This window comes from Eutrema salsugineum, unplaced genomic scaffold (assembly GCF_000478725.1).
Source record: "Eutrema salsugineum unplaced genomic scaffold, Eutsalg1_0 scaffold_9, whole genome shotgun sequence".
NCBI classification, from domain to species: Eukaryota; Viridiplantae; Streptophyta; class Magnoliopsida; order Brassicales; family Brassicaceae; genus Eutrema; species Eutrema salsugineum.
Genome location: NW_006256342.1, coordinates 10,907,739 through 10,929,905, shown reverse-complemented (window position 1 = coordinate 10,929,905; position 22,167 = coordinate 10,907,739). Strand labels below are relative to the sequence as shown.

At 41.1% G+C, this 22,167-nt stretch overlaps 1 protein-coding gene and 1 non-coding gene across 2 annotated transcripts; both read left to right on the top strand.

Annotated features, from left to right (window-relative positions):
* Nucleotides 1-739: 739 nt before the first annotated feature.
* Nucleotides 740-846, top strand: LOC112087330. The gene has a single exon (XR_002900022.1). It is a non-coding gene; the product is annotated as a small nucleolar RNA R71 (small nucleolar RNA).
* A 14,339-nt stretch (nt 847-15,185) lies between these two features.
* LOC112085827 (uncharacterized mitochondrial protein AtMg00860-like) lies at nt 15,186-15,575 on the top strand. Its single transcript, XM_024154778.1, has one exon. The coding sequence runs from the start codon at nt 15,186-15,188 to the stop codon at nt 15,573-15,575; it is 390 nt and encodes a 129-aa protein (XP_024010546.1).
* Nucleotides 15,576-22,167: the final 6,592 nt, after the last annotated feature.

Genomic DNA, 22,167 nt, shown 5'->3' with positions numbered 1-22,167 from the left:
CAGATCATTGTACATGCAGTCCACTTTCACGTTCATGTCTTTAGATGCTTTTTTGTTCGTCATAACGAGTTGTTGGATTGACTGTTCAAGTCTACCGATTTGTGAAGCTAGCTGGTTCGTCGTGACTCCCTGCTGTTGTACGAATTGATTGTTAAAATTCGTACCTTGGTAGTTATATGGCTGTCGCAGTTGGTATGGTACTATTCCTCCAAAGTTTCCGCCTTGAAACTTGTTTTGGAATGATTTTTGCTGAGGTGGATAGTACTGATCTTGAGGATTCTCCACATTTGGATTACGGTAAGAGAGATTGTTGTAATTTGCATTCCGGAAGTTGTTGTTGAAGTTGTTGTTGGAGCGATTTTGGTATGGCACTAGTGCTCCTACGTAGTTCACATCTTCTTCTTGAAATGCTTGATTAATGTGATCGAAATCACTAGGTCCTTCATCTTCTGCGCCATTGTTGGTTTCACAAGCATGGATCAGGCGATTGTTGCTCCTCAGAAGCTGGCTCACCATGTTCTTCAACTCGGTTATCTCCTTGTTGTCTGTTCCGGCTTGCTTCATCGATCGATCATATTCAGGACAATCATTGCTATTGGCTTGAGCCAAATTCTCGATGAGGGCTCTTCCTTGAGTTATCGTCTTTTGCCCAAAATCTCCATTGCTAGCTGTATCAAGTGAAAGTTTGTATTTTGGTTGCAAACCTCGATAAAATGTGCTCAGCAAGCTTGATCCATGAAATCCATGATGAGGGCAATCACGTTCATACTCCTTAAAACGTTCCCAAGCTCCATAGAAAGATTCAGTTGGCCCTTGTTGAAAGGTTGAGATCTTCGTTCTCAAATTGTTCGACCTTGACTTAGTGTAGAAGTGGTTCAAGAAAGAAGTTCTACATTCTTCCCAATTAGTAATCGATCCTGCAGGCAAAGACTTCAACCAACGGTGAGCTTTATCTGCTAATGAAAAAGGGAACAACTTACACTTTAGATAGTCAGGTGGAATTTGGTTTGTTCTCATCATGCTGCAAATTTCTTCAAAAAGCTTGATATGGTCCATTGGGTGCTCAGAAGGAACTCCATGAAATTGGGTTTGCTTCACCAGTGAGATGATTTGAGGCTTGACTTCAAACTCATTCCGGTTTGGAAATGGTACTTGAATCGCAGGTCGATTCTGAAAATTTTGAGTAGGTGCATCAAAATCAGCTATGCGATGGTTCCTGGCTTGTCTTCGATGTTGATTTGCTGACGGAATGGGGCGGTGAACGCGTTCATTCGGCTGCATTGCTGGGTGGTCACCATGGGCTACATTGATGGGTGGATCAAGGTATTCACGTCCTTCTCTCTCTCGGTTCTGGTGGTTTCTTGGAAGAACATCATCTTCCTCTCCATCTTGTCGAGCATGATCACCTTCTATGTGATCATTCTCTTTGTTTTCTCCATGTTCGGACCCGTCTTGGTCCATATTTAAATTTCGATTAATAGGATCTCCAGGCTGGTCGTCGTTGGCCATTCCTTGCATTCGTCTAAGTCTTCGAAATTCTCTTTCGTGTCTGTCTATCTCGTCTAGAATTGGAATGTCTCCTGCAGGTCTACGCCTGGTATTCATGCAACTCAGAGAAAGACAAAAGAAGGGAAAGATAGTTCAGAAAAACTTTAAGAAAGAACTAGAGATCAGGTGTCTAGAACAGAAGTTAAAACAAGAAAAATAGCAAAAGGCAGCGAAACAAATCCCCGGCAACGGCGCCAAAAACTTGATGCGGTGCTGAGTGTGTCAACTACGTGAGGGAACAAGTTTTACCCTTAACAAAATAAAAGAAAGCCGCAAGTGCACAGCTAATCTGTTGTAGTATTTAGGGATCGAATCCACAGAGATTTGTGTACCTGGTATTCTTCTACGGTTTTTAACTTTATGTCTAAACTAAATTGGTTTTAAAGGTTGGTTGTTTTTCTTGAATTAAACTAAAGAAAAATAAAGCAAATAAATCTATCCTACAAGGCAAGTAAAGAAACCGAATGAAAGGCAGTAGAACAAGTAAAATATCGAACTAAACAAAAATAAGGCAAGTAAAATATCGCATGAAAGGTAAATAAAGCAAGTAAATAACGAACTAAGGAAATTGAAATGCAGGTCTAAGAAAGCAAGTAAAAATTGATGGAATTGTAAACTATGGCTAAAAACGCTGAGCTTTTGGGAACTCTAAGGGATCATAATCGGTTTTAACATTAAGGTAGATAGATTGGGATTGACGGATAACAATATATGGGTTCTAGAGCTAGAGTACGGCGGTATGACTACGTCACTGTCGTGATCATAACCAACTGTTTCTCTCAACCCTGACCAGTAGGTTTCCACTCTGGCTCTGGAAGGGAGAGAACGCAAGAGCTGCATAAGACTCGTCAATACTCACGATCTCGCCGCAGGTAGGTTTCCACTCCTACGGAAAAATCGCCTGTTTCATTCTAGGGCTGATACTTAATGAAAACTTTCGCAACACTAACTATCTAGATCAGATACTAGGTGATCAATCAAGCATACATGCAATAAGAACAAGAATAAACAGAGAACAGGTCGAAATCCCAGATCTATAAACCTAGATGTCTTAATTGATTATGAAAGCCCCTTTCGGGAACCCTAAGCCCAACTCGGGATCTACTCAGACATGGCTGAGTTCGACATCATCATTGGTTTTAATAAAAGTAATGAAAAACAGCAAAGAAAAGAGATAAAGAAAGCTTCTCTATTGAAGAACTCGGACTTGAACAATCTTCTACAAAAATCTCATAAAAACGGCTAAAGGAAAAGGGTTTCTGTAAAGTATCAAAAGCTCTCCTAAAAACGACCTAAATGACATGTATTTATAGTCTCCAATACTCCATGGTCTCTAGGGTTCCGGAATTGAGGCTGGGAATGACTTTGGGCTTCAGATAAGTGGGCTTTAAGTCGGAGCTTGAATGCCGCGGTCGGGAGTGCTGTGACCGCGGCAATTGGCTTGTTTCCCGCGGTCGGGAAGCTTCTGACCGCGGCAAATAGCTTGTTGGCCGCGGTCGCGTGAGCTGCTGGCCGACTCCGCGTGGCTTCGGGGCTAATGGATATCTTGAGATCCAACCGTTGGAATGTCTCCAAACCAAGTGCATTTGAAAGCTGGTTGATTCTTCTATAAGTTGTCCAATTTTGAGGGTGATCAGACGGTGAGAAGGTCTTCGTCTCTCCATCAGAGTTCTGACGGTCTGCATTTATCCAAAAGAGTCTTTTTGTTCTATTTTATGCCTCTTTATCCCAAATTACCTGAAAAGTCTTTTAAAATCCAGAAACATAGAAATCCTTTGAAAACCTTTGAAAATGGAGTAAAAACACCTGTAAAAGATATTAAAATGATCCATAAAAATGGTCAAAATCCGGTGTTATCACCCAGCTCAGTCACCGATTGAGTCAGCTAGAAACGGTGATCATGCAATTCATCGCAGTTCAAGCCGTGTCAAGAGCCGCCCTTCACGAGAAAATTGACAACATGTCGACTCACTTTAACAAAAAGCTTGAAGATCTTTCTGCTCAAGTTAAAACCATCGAGACTCAAGCAAACAAGGATGCTGAGACTATGAAAGAGAGGATAGAAGCAGTAGAAGACGAGTCGGAGAGAACGAAGTCAGCATTCGCAAAGCCAGTGGAAACATCCGCACCTTAGAGATCAAGCTCGATGAAGCAGAAGAAACTATTAATGACCATAACAACCAAACCTACTCCTACGTGGAAGAGATTTGGGATGGAGTACACAAGGTTCGAGACAAAGCAGAAGAAATCGACTCAACTGTGGACAAAGTCGAAAAGCTTATGCAAGGACGTGAAACGAATGGTTCGACGCTTCCCATCAAAGATCTTGACCTAAAAGAAGAGGAAATAGAGTTGGAAGATCCAAAAATCTGTTTAGATGGCAAAGGAGAAGATGAAACAGCTAAACCATCTCGGAGTCTCTCTCCCGTGGTTGCGACCCCGACCAACTACACTCCAGCCGCGGTCGTGAGCATCCTACCCACGGAAAATAACCCTCCTCCCGCGGTCGTGTGTCCTCCACCCGCGGCAAATCATCGGTCAGATTCGCATCAGCCTCCTTCGATTCTCACAGGTCAATGTTCATTAGATGCTCCTGCCGGAATGGTCAGGACTCCTTTTCTTGAGCAAACAGTGTACGCCATCAGCTCCAAAATATCTCAAGAGGAAGATGAGGTATTTCCCTGCAACATAGCTTTAGCTTATGAAGATGAATATGAAGGACAATACCTCGAGGACGAAGACTAACGTCTGTTCATAGAAGGAGGCAATCGAGACAAATTGGTGGAATTAGGAGCACCAATCTCCAGGGAAACACTCATTGAATTCAACAAATTTGTGAAATCGATCCTTCTTTATACAGGTTTTGATGATATATGGCATCTTGGTTGTTTACAAGTTTTCTTTAGGCACAGCAAGGAGACAAAAGAGGATATCCGAACCTACTTTAGGAGAGCCAGACGCCTGTCCTTTCCCAGGACATCACCTGATGCTGCAATTTATTCAATCCACCTTCAAAGACCTGAAGAATGAAGCTACTACACCAACAAAATAAGCAAAGAGAAACTCGATGAGTTCAATGAAGGAATCACCTTTGCCAGAGCTTGCAAGGACTTCATGATAGGCTACTACTTCTGTGAGAGCAAGGAATCAATCCCTGAAATAGAAGACTTGTTCAATCATGTCAGAAGAGATAAACCTGTTCGAACACTTCACAAAATCGAAGGTGCATGTCAGTTTCTCATCTCTTATTCTATTAGAGGAGAAATGTTTAAAAACGTACTTTGTGATTCTGGAGATTGTCTTAACATGATGTCTAAGGAAATTTCTTTGAGACTTGGTATTAAACACCTGTGCAGGACTAGAGCAAGGATTAGTCTAGCTGATGATTCCAATGCAACACCTCAAGGAATAGCTCATGACATTCCTTTGAGAATAAGAGATTGCATCGTGCCTGTCGACTTCTACATTGTCGAAACAAGAGACGCAACACATCCAGTGATTCTCGGATGGTCTTTTAATTTCTAGCAACTTCCGGAGCTATAATGGACTGGGCAAACCGGAGGATTTCATTTGCTAATGTCGACAAAGATGTCTTCACAGAAGCTGTCCCATACAACAGCAATGCAGGAAAACGTTCTGCAACAGAAGAGTTTGAAGAAGAACTTTGGAGTGACGAATAACCTGCTAGACAAAGCAAGGAGATGTCAAAAAAGACTTGTCTTAGGAAAAGATCTTCTTCATTTGACTAAGCCACGTCCTACACCAGTCGAGCTGAACGACTTAAAACAAAAGCGCTTAATGGGAGGCAACCCATTTAGGTATTGCTTTCTTTAGGATTTTTCTTTCTTTGTCTATTGATCTTTTTCTTTTTCTTAGTTTCAGGTGTTTCTCATAAATAAAAAAGCCAAAAAATCAAAAAACCAAAAAAAACCAAAAAGAAGGATGGTCCTTGACTGCTCGGCCCAGCAAGAACCAATGAGAACCGCATTTAAGCCTCCGCGGTCGCAGGTGTTCTGACCGTGGGAAACACCTCTTCGACCGCGGCCGCGTCTTTCTGACTGCGGCCGAGCACCGGTTTGCCGCGGTCACGTGACTCCTGACCGCAGCAAATGGTCGTTGAGATGATACCCGACCTCAAACCACCCACTTCACCTCATTCCACCTCACCAAGCCCTACTCCACCTCATTCATTACTTCCCACCACCTTCCATCACCACTTATCACCTTCCCAAACCTCTTCGATGAATCCGGTCCATCTCCAGCAGCATCCCGGATCCAGGTAAGTTCTATTTGGCCTTACCAATTTGATTATCTATGCATTTTTCTCATCCAATCTCGACTTGTTTCACACTGAGGACAGTTGGATTTAAGTCTGGGGGAGGATTTCATTCCTTTCTAACCACTTTTCTTTCATGAGTCTTGCATTATCTACACTTTTTGCATTTTTCCTTAAAGTTTTTTTCAAAATCGGTTTTCAAAACAAAATACGTTTTAAAGGGAATGGTGAACATGAATCAATGATAGTTGACTGTGTGCTTTAAGACTGTTCCTAGTGACATGCTCATTCATGATTTAGGACTAGACTAGGCGGTAGCTAAGCACATTCGAAACGAAGTACCCCAGAGAAATTTGAATGATTTCGATTTAGATGAAGGAATACAATAGCTCTGTTTTATTTGAACTTAACTTGGACTTAATTCTCTCATTGAAGCATTAGACCAGGGAAACCAATCATACATTCAGGACTCCTTCACCCTTTTTACCACTCTCTGTTGATCCTGAATGGCTAGTTCATCTTTAGCTAGTTCCCCACCTCAACCAATCCTCTTTCAAACCACATGCACTCTTGTTTTCTATTGTCTTATATGCAGATATATGTAAAAACGTTGGAGAGAAAGAGGAACGACGCAGTTTTCAGTCACCAAAGACAGAGACCTGCGATTTTACCGGAAAAGTTCCCGGAAGGACTCAACACATGAGGAAGCTCAGTTTGCCTTAAAAAAATCTCAAATTTTGGTACAATCTCATCCTCTAGTCTCTCTCTCTTTAAAAGGCATTCCTTTTCCAAAAAGAAAAATCTGAAAATAGGAAAGGAAATGAGATAAAAGCCTTAGAGAGTCTAGAGAGGTTGAAATTTTAAGACCCAAGGCAACTGGAGTTCGATTTTATGGAGTTTTGGAGACCATTTTTTTGATTCCCGGAAAGAATCTAAGTCTGGGGGAATAACTGTTCACAACAAAGGAGGAAGGATTATGCAACAACATCTGGCAAGAAGAAGTGACTGAAAATTGCGGTCATCAACAGGTCCTTATCTCTCTTGCGGTTTTGTATATTATCTTGCATCCTCCAGATTCATCAGGTAACCCGAAACACTTTAACTCCACCACTTAAACAGCCCTTTAATGCCAAACGCCGTCTACCCTGGATGATGTCTTTAATGAGAATTCACTATTGCACTTAATGAATGTAGAGAGCTAGTTGACTGGAATCAAGTTTTAGATTGTTTAAGTTTTGCATGACGGAAAAAGTGGACTAGTATCTTTTGTGTCTTGGTGAGAATTTTCTAGACTAAGTTGTGGATTAATGCACGATCTTTGGTCCTAGTTTAGGAGTTATGTCTCTGAGATTTGTGCATTTCCTATCTTTGTTTTCACTTAACCAGTTTAGGCTTTTGCTTTGTTTGAAGACAAAAAAAGGTTTAAGTTTGGGGGAGTTGATAACACCATATTTTGACCATTTTTATGGATCGATTTGAAATACTTTTTCTATGTTTTTTTATTGCTTTCAAGTACTTTTATTACGTTTTTCTAGTATTTGTAGTTCCAAGACTCTTTTCAGGAAACTTAGGGAAACGCTTAACAAAATGGATAGAAGACCAGATTTTCAGCTCAGAGTCAAACCGTCAGCCCGATTGAAGGCCTTCTCACCGTCCAATCCAGCTCAAATTAGGAGATCTAACAGATGGAAGTATCAGCTTTCCAGCACACCTTACAGCTTGGCAATCCAACGGTTCAATCAAAAGATACGCAAAGAGCAAGATGTCCCGTAAACCAGCCGGCAAGCATTTCCACCCGCGACCAACAGCCATTTACCACGGTCAGAGGCTTCCTGACCGCGGCCAGCCATCCATTCCCTGAGGTCACGCACACCCTGACCGCGGCCAGCCAACTCTGAGTTCGAAAGCCCATTTCTGAAGCCCATATCATTTTCCCAGCCTCAATTCCGGAACCCTAAAGACCAGAGAGCATTGGAGACTATAAATACATATCATTTAGGTCGTTTTTAAAGAGAGACGAAATATTTTGCAAGAAATTTACTTTAAGCTTTTGTTTTTAGGTTTAGGGAGAGAGAGACTTGTCTCTTGAACCCTTGTTCTTTCTTTTCAATTTTGACTATTGCTCTACTTTTTAATACTATGTTTTTGATTTCGTTCATCATGTCTGAGTGGTTTTATTGTTGGGTCTAAGGGATTTTCGATGGGGATACATATGTTCGATGAGGATTCCATGAGCTATTGAAGCCGAATCTTAGAACTTTTTCTTCTGAATTTATTTTTACTGCATGAGAGTAGCGTCATGAACTACAATCTGATCCAGATGCTTGGTGACACGATAGTGTTCATCCGGTGTCAGATCTAGTTTGGGAGAACAAAACAAACATAGGAGTGGAAACCTACCTATGGGCGATTTGTGAATGCTGACGAGTCTTAAACATAATGCATCTCTTCTCTTCCAGGGCCAGAATGGAAACCTACTGGTCAGGGTTGAGAGAGATAGTTGTCTATGATCACGACAGTGGCGTATTCATACGTCCGTGACTCTAGTTCGAAAAGTTTAAGCTAAGATCTTATTAAATTTACTCTCTAGCAATGTTTTGAATTGTTCATACCCCTGAGAAAACTTCCCTGAAGCCCAGCGCCTCTTTTCTATAGATATACATCGATTTTATTTCAAGTTTTAGTCTAGTATTTTCATTCTCTTAATCGATTTCCATTTAAGCAATTAGGTTTAGCCGTTTTTCTCGTTTTCAGTCGATTTCATTAAGTTTAGTTATTAAGTCATTTTAATTCTCGTATTTTCTCGTTAAGATTAGTTTTTACGTTTTAAAGACACCACCAAAACCCTCAAAAAATCGTCTGGTTCTAGACTTCCTTACTTTATAATTCTTTCGAAGGCTTTTGCAGGAAAGATCCTCCTTCCCTGTGGATTCGATCCCTAAGTACTACAATCGATCAGCTGTGCACTTGCGGCTATTTATTTCATTTAGGGTAAAACTTGACACCCTCACCACACGACACATCAATATTTGTTGTCCAAACCATAAAATATCTTGCATCAAATACGAGAAGTTCGATAGACCAATTATTACAAGAGAGTTCGAAAATGTAGAAAATCGTACAAGTCCGATAGATCGATTATTACAAGAGAGTTCAGAACTAGTTTTACATTTCCTGGCATTACACTATTCGTATAAGCATGTTGCAAATAGTTCGTTTAGTAAAAGGGATGGCATAGGTAGATATAGGTGAAGTTTATCTTACTTACACTGTGGCGATGACATGTACACAAGAGATTTTATCAAGATCAAGCCTACCACTTACATGTTTTTTCTTTCAATGTAGTACTTGCCAACTGAATATATATCCATTGAAATATACGTTAATAGAAAGGTTAATAAAAAAAATCATCTAAAAAAAAAATCTACCATCGTTACAATAAATCTACCATAAAACACAAACATTTCATACTTAACAAAATTGGATGTCTAGTTTTTTCGTAGAATTGATAATAAATGTGGGCAAAAATGTCATTTCCCGTGATAAAAAGGTCAAATGTCTACCACAAAAATTGTTAATAAGTCTACCATCCTCGTAAATACTTATAATCTCCTAAACTGAACAATATTTTTCCGAGTAGAGGTTTTCTGAGTAAATACCAAAAACAATTATAAGTCTACCATAATTATAAATCAGAAATATTAAATCTACCAAGAATTAATGAATCTACCAAGAACTAATAAATTTACCAAGAACTAATAAATCTACCAAGAACTAATAAATCTACCAAAAACTAATAAATCTACCAAGAACTAATAAATCTACCAAGAACTAATAAATCTACCAAGAACTAATAAATCTACCAAGAATTAATAAATCTTCCAAGAAATAATAAATCTACCAAGAAATAATAAATCTACCAAGAATTAATAAATCTACCAATAATTAATAAATCTACCAAAATTTAATAAATCTACCAAAATTTAATAAATCTACCAATAATTAATAAATCTACCAAAAATTAATAAATCTACCAAGAATTAATAAATCTACCAAGAATTAATAAATCTACCAAGAATTAATAAATCTACCAAAAATTAATAAATCTACCAAGAATTAATAAATCTACCATACTTGTAATTAAACCTACCACATTATTTACTGAATTTCAACGGTTTTAAATCTACCATTAAAACTAATAAATCTACCAAATTCTAATAAAGCTACCATAAATAGTAATAAATCTACCAACCTAAATAAGTCTACTGTACATCAAAGTAAATAAATCTTTCACTATTACAAATACGTCTACCAAATTTTAAGATGATTCTGTCGCCATAACAATTTAAATCTACAAAAAGTCAAACACTTATCATAAGTCAACAGAATATTCATAAGTCTATTATTAAAGATAATAAATCTACCCTCAAAGAATTTGTCTACCGACAAAAAATAAGTCAACCATTCTATTAAAATATGTCTACCAAAACAAGTCTACTAAGTTTCAACAAATCTACCTTCTGCCAAATAAATCTACCAACAAAAATTTGCGTTTACCAAATTTTAACAAGTCTACTACAAAATATTGGTAGACTTATGTTTAATTTCACACTACTTTTTGCTTACGTGGCATATAAAAAGTAATGGCATTTTTGTAACAACTTTTTTCTCATCAAAGCCCTTTTCTCATCTAAGCCCAAAAAGGCATAATCGGTATACGAGGTTACTCTAGCATAAAAAATAAAAGTGTGTCAAACTGTTAATAAACATAGGTTTGAATGATACTTTAGTAATCCTCCCTTTACGTTTTTAATACTTTTAGAGTTGTTTTAAGTTTTGGAAGATAGAGATCTATCTCTTAAACCATTTTTGTTTATTTTCAATATCGATTTATATTCAGCTTTTCAATAAAATGTTTTGCTTTCTTGAATCATGTCTGAGTAGTTCTGTTGTTGGGTTTAAGGTATTTTTAATGGGGACTATAATGTTCGATGAGAATTTCATTAGCTATTAAAACCGAATCCTAGAATTTTGTCTTCTAAACTTATTTTTAATGCATGGGAGTAGCGTCATGAACTATAATCTGATTTAGGTTTGTAGTGTTGCGAACGTTTTCATTAGGAGCCAGATCTAGTTTGAGAAGCAATTCTGCAATAGGAGTGGAAACCTGCCTATGGGTGAGCTGTGAATGTTGACGAGTCTTAAGCAAGCTCACATCTCTTCCCTTCCAGGGCCAGAGTAGAAACCTACTGGTCAAGGTTGCGAGATATAGTTGGTTATGATCACGAGAGTGACGTAATCATACCTTTGTGACTAGGATCTTTTAGCTAGGATCTTTTAAAATTATCTTTTAGCAATGTTTTGAATCGTTCATACCTCAGAGATAATTTACCTGAAAACCCAGCGCTTCATTTTTATTGTCTTACATCAAATATCATTCAAGCTTTTAGTCATTAGGTTATTTTCATTCCCAACCGATTTTACTCAAGTTTTAGAGTAGGTTTTCTTTAGTTTTCCCAGCCGATTTCTTTTGTAATTTTCGTTTTCCCGTTTAGTTTAGGATTTACGTTTTAGTGACACCCCAAAACACCTTTGAATTTTGACCAGTTCTAGACTTCCTTACTTCATATTTCTTTCAAAGGCTTTTGCAGGAAAAGATTCTCCTTCCTTGTGGATTCGATCCCTAAGTACTACAATCGATCAGCTGTGCACTTGCGGTTTATTGATTCTATTAAGGTAAAACTTGACACCCTCACCTACGCACACATCAATGCCGTCTTGACGTCTGGATGATGTATCTCCCATCCTTTTGTCGCTGAAAGAGCTATTAGCAGGCTTTATGGTACGAAATCAATTCCCTGTTGCTGCACATACCCTTTTGCGACAAGGCGTGCTTTATAATTGTTCACCGATCCATCAGCATTCCTCTTTATCTTGTAGATCCTCTTTAGTCCTATAGGTCTTACACCATTTGGTCTTTTAACAAGATCCCAGGTCTTGTTCCTTGAGATAGAATCCAGCTCAGCTCTCATTGCTTCAATCCATTCCTTTAGATGCTCTGTCTCAAGATAGTTTTCTGGTTCTCCATCGACGGTGATGAGTAATCTTTCACCTTCTTGATCTGCAAACATCACGAAATTGTCCAGATACCTTGGTTTCCGTATGATTCGTTCTTCTCCTCGGTTTATCTCTTGATCAACGTTATCTGCTTCTTCTACCACATCATGGTCAATAGGGGCTTGATCTTGATCGTCGTTCTGAGCTTCGTTGTGCTCAGCTTCATCCCCTGTAATATCATCGTATGGCAGTTTGAGCTTGCCTGGTTTTCCATCAGTGTCTCTTGTTGAGATTGACCAATCCTAAGCTTTTTTCTCGTCGAAGATTACATCTCTACTTACTATTACATTTCCAGCCTTTGGATCATAGAGTCTATAAGCTTTAGAACCTGGCTCAGTTCCAAGATTAAGAACACTCTTTGATCTCTCTTCTAACTTCTTAAGATATGGACCATTGACTTTAGCATAAGCAACACAGCCAAAAACCCTCAAGTGATCTATGTTAGGTCTCTTGGACGTGTAGCTCTCATTGGGGGTTTTGTAACATGTCCGATCCGCAATAGAATCGTCGGGACGGACCATGGCTGTCAAGCGGGGAAGATTGGTCGAGAGTCTAAGGAAGAACTCGAGCCATGGTCAAAAATAATGGGTTAAGTTCGTTAATGTGGGACTTAGCCGGGAAAAAGAGAGAAAGATAGCTCAGTAAGGAGGATTGAGCTAAGATAAGCTGGATGGTTGAGCTAAGCTATCTGGAATAGCTGCCGGGAAGCTCAGCTCAGCTGGGTTAAGAGTAAGACAGTTGGTCTAGCTGAGTGGTAAGTGAGCTAGCTGGACTGGGGTAGTTATGGGTGGTTATAGGCGGTTATGGCCAAATGGTTGCGAAGACCATTCCACCAAACAACACGCCTGTTCGGCCAAACCATACACACCTGTTTGCCCAAGGCGGTTACAACAGGAAAAATCTATAAATAGACCCCTTTGTCCACATTTTTGGATACTCACAATTATGAGAGAGAAACTCTGCCTAAATTACAACAGAACCGAAAGAATAAAGGGAGTGACCGTGTGACGGTGGGATAAGGCCGGAGCAGCGGGTGCGGGTCGCAAGGACAGGCCAAGGAGGATTTACGCTTGATCAGGAAGGATCAAGCCGTAGAGAGTTCACGTGGGCATATGCATAATTAACTGCGGTGTGGCTAAGGTGCGTTTTAATAAGGCTTAGCGTACCGAACTGGTACTCCGGTTCGTCGGGAAACCTACACACGGCCAAGTCTAGACTGGATCCAAAGCCAACCTCGGTCCAAGTAGAATAAATTTTCCAAGGACGGATAAAGGGGTTGGGGATTAAAGCTTACAATGCATACATAACTGGTGGATCTTGGTGGAAAAGCAATCAGGAGGTATATACACTTTTGCCGAGTTCGAAGCCGAGTTCAACCAGACGTACTTTTTCTCGGAACCTTGGGATAAACTTGAGCAAGAATTCTTGGATTTAACACAAGGAAACCGGACTGTCTGGGAGTACGAGGTGGAGTTTAACCGTCTTTGTCGGTGTGTTAGGGGAGAGTTTGTCAAAGAAAACACACAGATCCGGCGATTCCTCCATGGCTTAACATGAGATCTCCGAACCCATTGCTACTCATGCACCTTCAACTCATTTGCAGAACTAGTGGAACGGGCTGCGGCCGTTGAGTCCATCATAGAGGAAGAAAATTGAGGAAAAGCCCTGACATGTCCTATAATGGCGAGTAAGATCGTGGATAACAGGACGGAAGTGGGATCAGGTCGGTGAAGACGGTCAAGCCTCGGCTAAACAAGGAAAATGTGCGACTTGTGGAAAGAAGCACGGGGACACATGCTGAAAAGTGTCTGGAACATGTGCCAAGTGCGGTAGCAAGAATCACACGGTTCAAAGCTGTCCGCGGATTGCGCAAGGGCAGCTCATGGTTAATAATGAGGAAATATCTTGCTTTTATTGCGGAAAAGCTGGAAATTTCAAGAAAGAATGTCCTAAGCTGCAAGCAAAAATGCGGATGGAGTAAAGGGGAAACCGTAGCGGAGACACACAACAAGCTAAGAGACAGGCTGTAGCACCCCGGGTATACGAGTTGTCCAAGAATTGATAAGGCTGGAAGTTACAGTGAGATCACTGGTAAGTTTCCTAGCCCGTTCAATAATTTAAATTACGAGTATGGCATTGCATCGGGGTAAAAAGGAGGGAACTTATCATTTAGGATAAATGTGTAGGGACCTTGGAAATAGGCGGGTGTGTCAACACACGTCTTATTTGATACCGGAGCTACACATAGTTTTGTGAGCCTGGAAATGATAGGAAAAGACAGGTTCCATAGAAAACATGGGAAAGACTATGGGATAGTCAATGCCGCAGGTGGTCAGGTCATGTTCTCGCAAGAAACGGTCCAAGATATCTCGGTGATGATCGGTGGGGTAAACCTACCGGTGGATCTAGTCATGCTCCGACTCAAGCATCATGAGGTGATATTAGTAATGGACTGGCTAGGAAAATATAAAGCTACGCTAGATTGTCACCGTGGACGGGTGCGGTTTGAGTGAAATGCCAAAAAGTTAGAATTTCAAGGAATTTGACCAACTTCAGGTAGTTTACTGGTCTCGGCAATCCAAGCGGAAATGATGTTGGATAAGGGTTGTGAAGCTTACTTGGCCACGATTACCACGACCGAAGTAGAAAAAGGTGCCGAGATAAAGGATATTCCGGTAATCAACAAATTTTAAGATGTCTTCCAGGCCTTAACAGGTTTACCACCTGACCGGTTTTACGATAGAACTTGAACCTGGAACTATTCCACTTTCGAAGGTACCTTATCGGATGGCTCCGACAGAAATGGCCGTGCTAAAGAAACAGTTGGAGGAGATGTTGGAAAACCAAGTAGTTCACCCTGGGGAGCACCGGTTCTGTTCGTTAAGAAGAAAGACATAAGCTTTAGGTTGTGCATCGCTTATTGAGGGCTAAACCGAGTAACTATAAAAAATAAGTGTCGTTGCCTCAGATAGACGAGCTGCTGGACAAGTTAAAAGGGGCAACCGTGTTTTCAAAGGTGGACTTGGCTTCGGGATATCATCAGATTCCCATAGAGCCTTTTGGATGTGCGTAAGACGACATTCCAGACCAGTTACGGCCACTTCGAATTTGTGGTCATGTCTTATGCTTGAAAAATGCACCGGCGGCCTTCATGAAAATGATGAACGGGATATTATGGGATTGTCTAGACGAGTTTCTCATCATATTCATCGATGATATACTTGTTTATTAAAAAAACCTAGAAATGCATCATGGTCATTTGAGGGCGATGTTGCAGCGTCTAAGGGACCAAAAGCTATACAAAAAACTTAGCAAGTGTAGCTTCTGGCAAAGGAGTATTGGGTTCCTAAGACTCATTGTCTCGGACCAAGGTGTATCAGTTGATCTGGAGAAGATTAAAGCCATTGAGGAATGGCCAAGACCAAAGAATGCTTTGGAAATAAGGAGTTTTTTTGGCTTGGCGGGATATTACAGAAAGTTTATGAACGGAGTCTCAAGTTTAGCCAAATCATTGACGCGGCTGACCGGGAAGGATGCGAAGTTCACATGGACGGAGGAGTGGGAAAAAGAGTTTCTCCGGGCTGAAGGAAATGTTAACAAGCGCACCGGTTCTAGCCTTACCAGAAACAGATGAACCATATGTGGTGTACACGGATGCGTCTATAAACAGGCTTGGATGTGTTATAATGGAAAAAGGCAAGGTGATCGCCTATGCATCAAAGCAACTACGGAAGCACGATGGAACTTATCCAACCCACAACTTAGAAATGGTGGCGGTAGTCTTTGCACTTAAGATATGTCGATCATATTACTATGGGGCTTAAGTGAAAATTTACACCGACCATAAGAGTCTGAAGTACATCTTCACGCAGCCTGAATTATATTTAAGGCAAAGAAGGTGGATGGAACTTGTGGCGGATTATGACTTGGTCATAGCCTACCATCCAGGAAAGGTTAATCTATCGCAGACGCATTGAGTAGAAGACGGTTCGAAGTGGCTGCAAGAAAAGAAGCGGAGGTATTAATGCTTTGTTCACCGACCTGGAATCTTTGGGCTTAAGGGCATCAGATCAAGCCGACTTACTTATCCGGATTCGGATTACACAAGGAAAAGATGAGGTCCTGTGCAAGGCTGTGCAAAACGGGAAGACGGAGTACCAAACCTCAAACAATGGCACAGTTGTGGTTAATGGCCGAATCTGTGTCCCAGGTGAATGAGTTAAAGGAAGAAATCCTTAGAGAAGTGCATCAGTTTAAGTTCTCGATTCATCCCGGATTTAACAAGATGTACCAAGATTTTAAACGGTATTATTATTGGGTCGAAAATGAAAAGGGACGTGGCTGAGAGGGTGTCAAGATGTCCGACTTATCAACTGGTACAGGCAGAACATCAAATCTTGAGTGGGTTGTTGCAAAGTTTACCCATTCCGGAGTGGAAAATGGGAACATATAACGATGGATTCGTGACTGATTTTCCCCAGACAAGGACAGGACAAGATGCGGTCGGGGTTATGGTAGATCAATTAATTAAGTCAGCTCAGTTCATCGTGATTAAGACGGATGGTGTTGAACAAATCGTGGGAAGATATATGGACGAGTTAGTTTGTTTGCATGGTGTTCCGGCAAGCATAGTCTCAGACAGGGACTCGCGGTTCATTTCTTATTTCTAGAGGGCTTTCCAAAAGCTCTTAAGAACGAGAGTGAACATGAGCACGAATTACCATCTACAGACAGACGGACAGTCGGAACAGATCATACAAATACTGGAGGACATGCTACGGGCTTGCGTTTTGGATTGGGGCTGTTCATGGAAAAAGTATTTACCTTTAGCCGAATTTCCTACAACAACAGTTACCAAGCCAACATTGGAATGTCGCTGAAGCTTTATATGGGCGGCTGTGCTGAACACCGCTTTGTTGGACCTATGTGGAAGAGCGGAGTGTCATCGGGCCGGTCATTGTGAAAGAAACTACGGAAAGAAAAGGATAAAAATGAAGGAAGCTCAAGATGGACATAAGAGCTATGCGGACAAGCGTCGAAAAGACCTTGAGTTCGCGGTAGGCGATCTGGTCTATGTGAAGATGATCACGTTCAAGGGAAGGGCTCGAATTTCCAAAAAGGGAAAGCTTGATCCGAGGTACATAGGACCATTCCGAATTGGAAACGTTTGGGCTTGCGGTTCATTTCTTATTTCTAGAGGGCTTTCCAAAAGCTCTTAAGAACGAGAGTGAACATGAGCACGACTTATCATCTACAGACAGACGGACAGTCGGAACGGATCATACAAATACTGGAGGACATGCTACGGGCTTGCGTTTTGGATTGGGGCGGTTCATGGAAAAAGTATTTACCTTTAGCCGAATTTCCTACAACAACAGTTACCAAGCCAGCATTGGAATGTCGCTGAAGCTTTATATGGGCGGCTGTGCTGAACACCGCTTTGTTGGACCTAAGTGGAGGAGCGGAGTGTAATCGGGCCGGTCATTGTGAAAGAAACTACGGAAAGAAAAGGATAAAAATGAAGGAAGCTCAAGATGGACATAAGAGCTATGCGGACAAGCGTCGAAAAGACCTTGAGTTCGCGGTAGGCGATCTGGTCTATGTGAAGATGATCACGTTCAAGGGAAGGGCTCGAATTTCCAAAAAGGGAAAGCTTGATCCGAGGTACATAGGACCATTCCGAATTGGAAACGTTTGGGGCAGTCGATACAAGTTGGCTTTACCACCGGAGATGAAAGCATTCCACAACGTTTTCCATGTATCACAACTAAGGAAGTGCTTAATAGATCATGATAAAGTCCTAGCCGAGATCTCTTCGAACCTTAAAGAGAATCTGACCGTAGAAAGAAGACCAGTTTGGATCATTGATAAGATGGAAAAAGCAACAAGAAAAAAAATGATTCTGATGGTGAAAGTTGTTTGGGAAAGTAATGGTGTAGAAGAAGAAACTTGGGAAACAGAGTATCAGATGAAGGCTGATTATCCCGAGTGGTTCGAGGAATGGAACAAGGTTCTACCCCTTAAACCGGATTCAAGGACAAATCCCTTTCAAGGGGGGGGGAGAAGAATTGTAACGTCCCCGATCCACAATAGGATCGTCGAGACAGACCACGGCCGTGAAATGGTCGAGAGTCTAAGGAAGAACTCGAGCCATGGTCCAAAATAGCTCAATGTGGGACTTAGCCGGGAATAAGAGAAAAAGATAGCTCAATAAGGAGGATTGGGCTAAGATGACCTGGATGGTTGAGCTAAGCTAGCTGGATCAGGTGACGGGAAGCTCAGCTCAGCTGGGTTAAGAGTAAGACAGTTAGTATAGCTGAGTGGTAAGTGAGGTAGCTGGAATGGGGTAGTCATGGGCGGTTATAGGTTGTTATGGTTGAATGGTTGCGAAGACCATTCCACCAAACAACACGCATGTTCGTCCAAATCATACACACTTGTTCACCGATGGCGGTTACAAACCCCTTTGTCCACATTTTTGGGTACGCACAACTAAGGGGGAGAAACTCTGCCCAAATTACAACAGAACCGAGAGAACAAAGAGAGTGACCGAGTGAAGCTAGGATAAGGCCAGAGCGGCTGGTGCGGGTCGCAAAGACAGGCCGAGGAGGATATACGCTTGATCGGAAAGGATCAACCTGTAGAGAGTTCACGCGGGCATGACATAATCAACCGTGGTGTGGCTAAGGTGCGTTTTAAAAAGGTTTAATGTACCGAACTGGTACTCCGGTTCGTCAGAAAACCCATGCACGAAAAATTCTAGACTTGGCTGTCCCAGCGGGTGAATTGGCTTACAAACCACAAAGATTGCCGGCCTGGAATTTAGATTTGACCTGTGATGGTTTTTGGTAATGTTCGGGCCGGGTGTGCATAAACCGCCGAGCGGCTCGGGGATGGGACCGATTCCACCAAGACTCGGCTGGATCCGAAGCCAACCTGGGTCCGATTAAAATAGATGTTCCAAGTATGGATAAAAGGACTAGGGATTAAAGCATAAAATGCATACATACGCATATATGATATATAGGCAAAGGAATGTATATTTTTGTGGATGGTTTTTCAGGTAGCGATAAACGCGGGAAGGAAAAAGAATAGGCGCTTATAACACCGTATTTTCATCATTTTTATGGATCGTTTTGAAATACTTATTTTATGTTCATTTTCTACTGCTTTTAAATGTTTCTATTATGTTTTTTAGTACTTGTAGTTTCAAGACTCTTTTCGGAAAACTTTGGAAAAATCTTAACAAAATGGATAAAAGACCAGATTTTCAACTCAGAGTCAAACCGTCAGAAGTTCACCCTCAAATGAAGACCTTCTCACCGTCCGATCCAGCTCAAATTTGGAGACATTAAGGATGAAGTTACCAGTTTTCCAGCACACTTTACATCATGGCAATCTAACAGTTCAATCAAAAGTTACACGAAGAGCAAGATGTCTCATAAATCAGCCGGCAAGCATTCCTACCTGCGGCTAACACCCAATTTACATCGGTCCCGTCCTTTCCGATCGTGGAGATTGGTCTGTCCGGCCTAGAAGCCCATTTTCAAGCCCAAGACGATTCCATCATTTGGAAAACCCTAAATGACGCCCAAAAATGACTTGAACACTATAAATACATGTTTTAGGAGCCCTAGACGATATGCAATTTCTCTTTTAGCAGCTTTTAAGTTTTTGTCTTTCATTTTCTTAGTTTTAGGTCTAGGAAGATAAATATCTATCTCTTGAACCTTTTATGTTCCTTTACCATATCGATATTCAATACAGCTTTTTAATACAATGTTTTTGCTTTCTTTAATCATGTCTGAGAAGTTTTATTGTTGGGTTTAAGGGATTTTAGATGGGGGCTATACATTTTTGATGAGGATTCCATTAGCATGGGAGTAGCGTCATGAACTACAATATAATCTAGGTTCTTGGTGTTGTGAAAGTATTCATCCGGGGCCAGATCTAGTTTGAAAAGAGCAGATCAACCATATGAGTGAAAACCTACCTATGGGCGAACTGTGAATGTAGACGAGTCTTAAGCAAGCTTGCATTTTTTCCCTTCTAGGGCCAGAGTGGAAACCTACTGGTTAGGGTTGCGAGAGGTAGTTGGTTATGATTACGACAGTGGCATATTCATACGTTCGTGACTCGAGTTCTAAAAGTTTTGGCTATGATCTTTTAATTTACTTTTGAGGAATGTTTTGGATCGTTCATCTCCGGAGAGAATATTCCTGAAAACCCAGCATCTTATTTAAGTTTTCCAGCGATTTTATTTAAAAAATTTAGGTCTAGTTGTTTTTCCTCATTTTTAGTCGATTTTATTAGGTTTGATTATTAGGTCATTTTGATTTTGGTATTTTACCATTTAGATTAGTTTTACGTTTCAAAGAAACCACCAAAACCCTTTTAAATATCGCATGGATCTAGACTTCCTTACTTTATATTTCTTTCACAGGCTTTTGCAGGAAATAACCTTCTTCCCTGTGGATTCGATCCCTAAGTATTACAATCGATCAGCTGTGCACTTGCGGCTTATTGATTTCATTAGGGTAAAACTTGACATCCCCCACACACTACATCAAGTTTTTGGCGCCATTGCCGGGGAAGGCACACGTTTCTTTTCCGCAAAACCCTAAGAAAGGTTGGTAAATCGACTCTAGAACCCTTTTTCTTCTTAATTTCGTTTGTGGTTCTCTTTGTTTCAGTTCTCGAAGCAATGGATCCCATGAATCAAAATCCTTACTACGAGGAAGGTTTTTACAACACTCCCCAAGCCAAGCCACCAGACACAGAGAAGAGCAGTACATACGCGACCTCTTCAACTTTGTTCGGAACTCTGATCCGAACCACCGAGCATTCCTGGACAACCCCTACACGCCTCCTATGGTAAACCCTAGACCGCCTGTTCATCGCCTACCTCACCAAATCCTCCAGCAGGATGAAAACGTCCAGATCAGTAATCGATTGGAGCAGCTTGAAGCCACGATCAAGCAGTTCATTGAGGCTCAAGCCGTCTCTAAGGCCGTCTATCATGAGAGGATTGATAGTATGTCCATTCACTTCAATAAAAATTTCGAAGATCTTTCAGCTCAAATCAAGTCCATCGAAACTCAGGCAAACAAAGATGCTGTGTTTATCCATAAGAGGATAGACGAAGTAGAAGAGCAAGTTGGAGAGAAAGAACTCAACATTCGTAAAGTTAACGGCAGCATTCGCACCCTAGAGATCAAACATGATAAGGCAGAAAAAACTATCAATGATCATAAAAACCAGACTTACTCCTACGTGGAAGAATTTTGGGATGGAGTACACAAGGATCGAGAGAAAGCAGATGAGATAGACACAACCGTAGACAAAATAGTTTATGCTCTTGATGAGGTCGAAGCAAAGGTCAAAAAGTTTATGCAAAGGCATGGAGTGCATGGTTCAACACCTCTCAATAATGATCTTGACCCAAGAAAAGAGCATACAGAGCCGGAATATCCAAAAAACTACTTAGAAGGCAAAGAAGAATGCGATACAACTGAGCCACCTTAGAGTCTCTTATCCACGATCGCACCTCCCGCGACTGCGGCCAATAGTCCCCCAGCTGCGGTTGTGCGGCCTCCACTCGCGGCCACTAGCCATTCTACCACGGTCTTGTGTCCTCCACTTGTGGCCAACCGTCGGCCAGATTCACCTCAGATTTCCTCTACTCTTACAGGCCAGTGTTCATCTGATGCATTTGCTGGGATAGTTAGAAATCCTTCTCTCGAGCAGGCAGTGTATGCCATCAGCTCCAAAGCATCTTAAAAAGAAGATAAAGTACTACCATGCAACATAGCTTTAGCTTATGAAGATGAATATGAAGGACAGTACCTTGAAGACGAAGACTATCGTTTGTTCATAGAAGGGGGAAATCCAGACAGTTTGGTGGAACAAGGCTCACTAATCTCTAGAGAAAGAGTCATCACGTTCAATAAATTTGTGAAGACAATCCCTCTCTATAAAGGTTTCGACGATGTGTAGGAGCTTGGCTGTTTGCTAGTTTTCTTTAGGTACAGTAAGGAGACAAAGGAGGATATCCAAACTTATTTTAGGAGAGCCAGACGCCTATCTTTTCCCAGGACATCACCTGATGCTGCAGTTTAATCAATTCACCTTTGAAGACCTGAAGAATGCAACTACTACACAAACAAGATTAGCAAGAGGAAGCTTGATGAGTTCAATGATGTAGTTCGAAGCTTACCTGAAGGAAT

Coding starts and splice junctions, on each gene's coding strand:
- LOC112085827 (XM_024154778.1), top strand. CDS start 15,186: ATGCATCATGGTCATTTGAGGGCGATGTTGCAGCGTCTAAGGGACCAA.